We start from the raw sequence: 4,648 nt of genomic DNA on the forward strand, positions 1-4,648 counted from the left end.
TGTGTGTGTGTGTGTGTACATGCATGTATGTGCATTCAGGTATTTATTCACATTTATGAAGATCTAAAGTCGATGTTGGGAATAGTCCGTGAACACACTCTGTTGATCTTCCATTTTATTTATTGAGGCAGGGTCTCTTAGTCAAATCCAGAGTTTGCCAGTAGGACTAGCCAGTTTTCATCCGGGCTCCTGTTCTCAGTGTCGCCACCAGGGGGCCTGCGGCTAGCTGGAGCCATAATTCTTTTCTGGTCTGTGTGGCCTTCTGTAGCTGGCTTTTAAAAAGCCAATTTATATTCTCCCCTTCTTCCCACAGTTTAAGAGAGTGAACAGCTCATTAAAGCTGGAAACTACAATTTGGAAATGATGCAAAAAATGAAGGTAATAAAACACATTGGAGTTCAGACACCTGGAAACATCAGTTGTCTTCCCCAAATGCTCTTGGCAGAGAAAAAAAAGAAGCAAAAAAGCATCCGTTCAAGGAATGGGGACCAAACAGAACAGACTCCCACCCTGTCTCCATCCCCATTGTCAAGGGAGGGCATTTGTATACCAGAGCAATTGCAAGTGAAATACAGGCTGGAACAGACTGATGAGAGGATAATTTTGCAGTTGCCTGTGGCTCTGGCTACGCTTGACCCCAGATGAACCTGCTGCTCCAAAGGTTCATACTGTCACCTTGGCAGGATCTTAAGATTTACCTGGAAGATCCAGAACTACTCATGCCTTTGAGGAAGTTTCGGGATTGGGTTAACAGAGGAGAGAAGGCTCACCCTAGCTGTGGGCAACACCATTCCATAGGCTGGGCTTCTGGGCACCAGCACTCATCGATTGGCTTTCTGATAGTAGAGGCAGTGTGACCAGCTGCCTCACAGTCCTGCCACCATGACTACGCTGCACCCTCAAGCTGCAAGCCAAAAGAAATTCTTGTTTCCTTGGGTTGCTCTTGATGGATACACTGTCACAACAAAAAGACGACAGCTAATACAGAAGCTAAAAGACCAAACCAAGGACATGCAAGAGAACTGTCTAAGCCTCCATGAAAAAGACAGACATAGATTTTAAAAACATACTAAAGTCAAGAAAGGAAGAGAGACAGAGTGCAAATACTAGTACCATGAAGGCTAAGAACAGTTGAAGGTAGCTGGCACTCAGGTCCCATTTCATAGGCAGCAAAGCTTGGGCAGGTTGAGCCATCTGAACACCTGACCAAGCAGGTAAACTATTCAAGTGCATTCAATTAGAATTTAGATTTTTGAACTCTGACAGCTTAAAGACAGGAACAACAAACAAGCAAACAACAAAACAAATTAAAAATCAAATGCAAGCCAAGTGCATGCCTTTGAGTCTAACAGTGGGGAGGCACAGGCCAGCAGACCTCTGGGAGTTCTAGGCCAGGCTAGTCTACGAAGGGAGTTCCTGGCCATCCACAGCTACACAGAGAGACCCTGTCTCAAAATAAATAGATAAATAACAAATCAAAATGAATAAAAAATGCAGGCAGAACTAAAGCTTATCACCGGTGTGCACATTTTGAAGTCTCTCCTATTCTGTTCCTCCATTCACCTCTCAATTAATGTCCCGCTGTCCCAGCAGTGTAATATATAAGTGACCTAAAACAACGCTGAGGATGTACACAACACCACAGAATCACAATGCAGCTTTTGCTCAAAGTGTGGGAAAATGAATGAGACGCTGCTTGTGTAGATGGCCCTGGGCCATCACTGCAGCCCAGTGTCCTGCAAGGCAACAGTCAATCCTACCTACTGAGCTCATGTGTCACAGCGGTGGCTACGGAGCAGAAACCATATTAGAACCCTGAAGTGAGTGCAAGTGGAGGGAAGTGTGCAAAAATTACTCCAACCTTAGTTTCATGTTTTAAGATAGTTCAAAACCAGTGTGCACCCATTGTTACCTCACTGGCCCTAGAGTGCCCTCTGCAAGTGATGGATGAATACGTAAAATATAGTCTAACATGGATGCCAGCATGTAGTGTATGCCCAGTGTCTACAAAAATGGCTTGAGCACCGTTTGTAAATATTTCCCAATGTCTATTTTAGTGAGCATGTACTTCTTGCAAAATCTGAACAACATAAATCTGCTTTAAACAACCTATTTAGAGACTGGAGAACCAGCACAGTGGTTCAAAAACTGAGCAAGCACGAGGACCAGTATTCAGATTCTTAGAACCTAAGTAAAGTAACAAGTGGATACGGTGGCCTAACTGTAATTCTAGCCTTGGCAGATGGAGACGGGGGCGGGGCGGGGCTGCTCAGAGCAAGCTGGCTAGTCCTATTGGCAAACTCTGGATTTGACTAAGAGAACCTGTCTCAATAAATAAAATGGAAGATCAACAGAGTGTGTTCACNGACTATTCCCAACATCNACTTNAGATCTTCATAAATGTGAATAAATACCTGAATGCACATACATGCATGTACACACACACACACACACACACACACACACACACACCATATTATACACAAACATAAAAATGGAAAAGGAAAAATAATCTGCTTAAGCCATCATGTTTACAGGTCAGTGCAGCCTAAGTAAGAATTGAAGAGTTCATCTGGAAAGATGGAAGACATTCTTACTGGGCCAAAGACGAAGGAATGAGTTAATCTTATAAAACGCCAGAATTCCCATCAGTTTACTCTACCTCCGACAACAAGGCGGGCAGCAACTCTTTGCTCAGTGAGAAACTTGTAGGATGTAGGGCACACCCTTCAATACAACAGAATCCAGAATCGCTCACACATCCACAAGGCACACCTTGTCCTGCTCTTACCTTGCAGCTGCAGCCAGAAGATTTTTTGCGTTGGGAGCTCCAGGATCTACAGAGAGAGACTTGGCGGCTAACAGGAGCTTGCTGGACGCCATTGAGATATTCTTCAGGTTCCCTATCACTTGCATCTGATCTTCTTTTGTCTGTAGAGTCAAAAGGAAACAGTCAGTTGGGACTGACCACAGTTTTCCAAGAAGCCTTCAGGGAGCTAGGAGCAACTCCCCAGCTAGAAACAGACACTACATCGGTACAGTCAGTCTGCAGATGTGTGACTAGTGTCCACTCGTCCTCCAACAGATGCTCAGAGATGCATGAGGCAGAGAAAGAAGTGCATGTCCAAGTGGGTCAGCCAGGAGTCCTGCTTTCTTGTTATACAGGAGCATTACAGGGCTGGGAGGAGGAGAACAACTGAGCAGCCAGTACACAGACCGGACAGTGATTTGAGCATCTTGCTCAACAATGCTGGAGTTGTCAAGCATCTTGTACGTCCCAGCCTGGCACAAAGGACAAGCTCTGTGTAGATATTCAGAGCTGACAGTGTCCCAGAAGTTTTGGCCTGGGGAAGGACATAATGCTCACCCAGCTTGCTAACTGACAAATGTAGAAAATGTAACAACAACAACAAAAAAAACAAAAACAAACAAACAAATAAACCCCCCACCAAACTACCAAAAAACCAGTCCTGCAATCTGATGCCAGACCAGTCATGTTCCCTCACGATAAACAAGTAGCTCATCTCTCTATCTGAATGAGGTCATTTTTAATCACTTGGAAGCCCCAGATGTAATTCATTCAAGTTGAGTTCACTAAACCACAAATACACATGCATGCATGTGTGTGTACATGTTCATGCATTAAACCACCTCATTTCTGATAAAAATTCTCCCCGCTCCCACTCTCCCCCAACTCTGGTAAAGGATACAGGCTTTGGTGGTGGATCGTGGGAAAAAGTCACCATCATCATGGGGCATACCAAGCCTGTGAGGTCACAGAATTTCCAAGGCAGTCAAGGAAGGCGCTGCAGGTTGTTTACAGGATCCCGTTCTCCATCCACCCAGTGCCCCCAGCTGGGTGGTCTACCAGAACATGGAGACTCAGGTGGGCAGCACAAACCACCTTCCCACTCACCTGTGCCTGGCCAGCCATCTCAATGCCAGCATCCAGGAACTCGTCAAAGTCATCACTGAACTTTCCAGAAGCGGCCGCCAGCTCTCCACTCTGGCCCCTTGTGGCATGGACGACTTCCCCAGCAGACTGGTTTAGATCAGCAGCAGCCTGGTTCAGCTCGCTCTGGGCCTCCTGGAAAGGCTTTGTGCTCGGAGGGAGCTATGAGAACAAAAGGCACATGCCATGGGAAGTTTTACCTTGCATAAGGGGCGGTGAGGGGAGTATTGGGGAAGGAACAGTGAATGCCCAGGGCTGAACTTCTGAGTCACTCAACAAGAAGATGGCAGGTCCAAAAGAAACAAACGCTATCTGTGATGCCTATTACATACAAAGCCATGCTGGCTTATAGGCTCTCAGAATAACAAGTACCCGTGGCTCCTCTTAGCTCTTTTCATCCCACCCCTTACCTTAAACTTTTCCAGCTCACAACCCCACCCTCCCAATACCATATAACACTGCCACTTCAGTTATGTTCCTTCCCTCCCTCCCTCTCTCCCTCCCTCCGTCCTTTGCCCTCACTCTCATCTTCCTCTCTTCCTCTCCACCTCCGCTTCCTCTCATGGCCAGGTCAAATCTGCTGGCCATGTTCAGTGTACGACTTTCTCTCCCTGCTCTGGACTCTCAGATGCTGGTTTGTAATTTCCCTCACATCTAAATTAAAAACCTTCCCTGCAACCATACCACCCACCCACC

General features: G+C 46.1%; 1 protein-coding gene across 4 annotated transcripts in view; it reads right to left on the reverse strand.

The window, feature by feature from the left end:
* Nucleotides 1-4,648, reverse strand: part of Tln2 (talin 2) — a 415,939-nt gene that overhangs the window by 98,908 nt on the left and 312,383 nt on the right. For all 4 annotated transcript variants that reach the window (XM_029543558.1, XM_029543557.1, XM_029543559.1 and 1 more), the window contains 2 exons: nucleotides 3,917-4,114; nucleotides 2,792-2,931 (listed from right to left, as the gene is read on the reverse strand). In XM_029543558.1, the coding sequence (XP_029399418.1) occupies nucleotides 2,792-2,931; nucleotides 3,917-4,114 (338 nt within the window). The remainder of the gene's footprint in view (nucleotides 1-2,791; nucleotides 2,932-3,916; nucleotides 4,115-4,648) is intronic.

This window comes from Mus pahari, chromosome 10 (assembly GCF_900095145.1).
Source record: "Mus pahari chromosome 10, PAHARI_EIJ_v1.1, whole genome shotgun sequence".
NCBI lineage: Eukaryota > Metazoa > Chordata > Mammalia > Rodentia > Muridae > Mus > Mus pahari.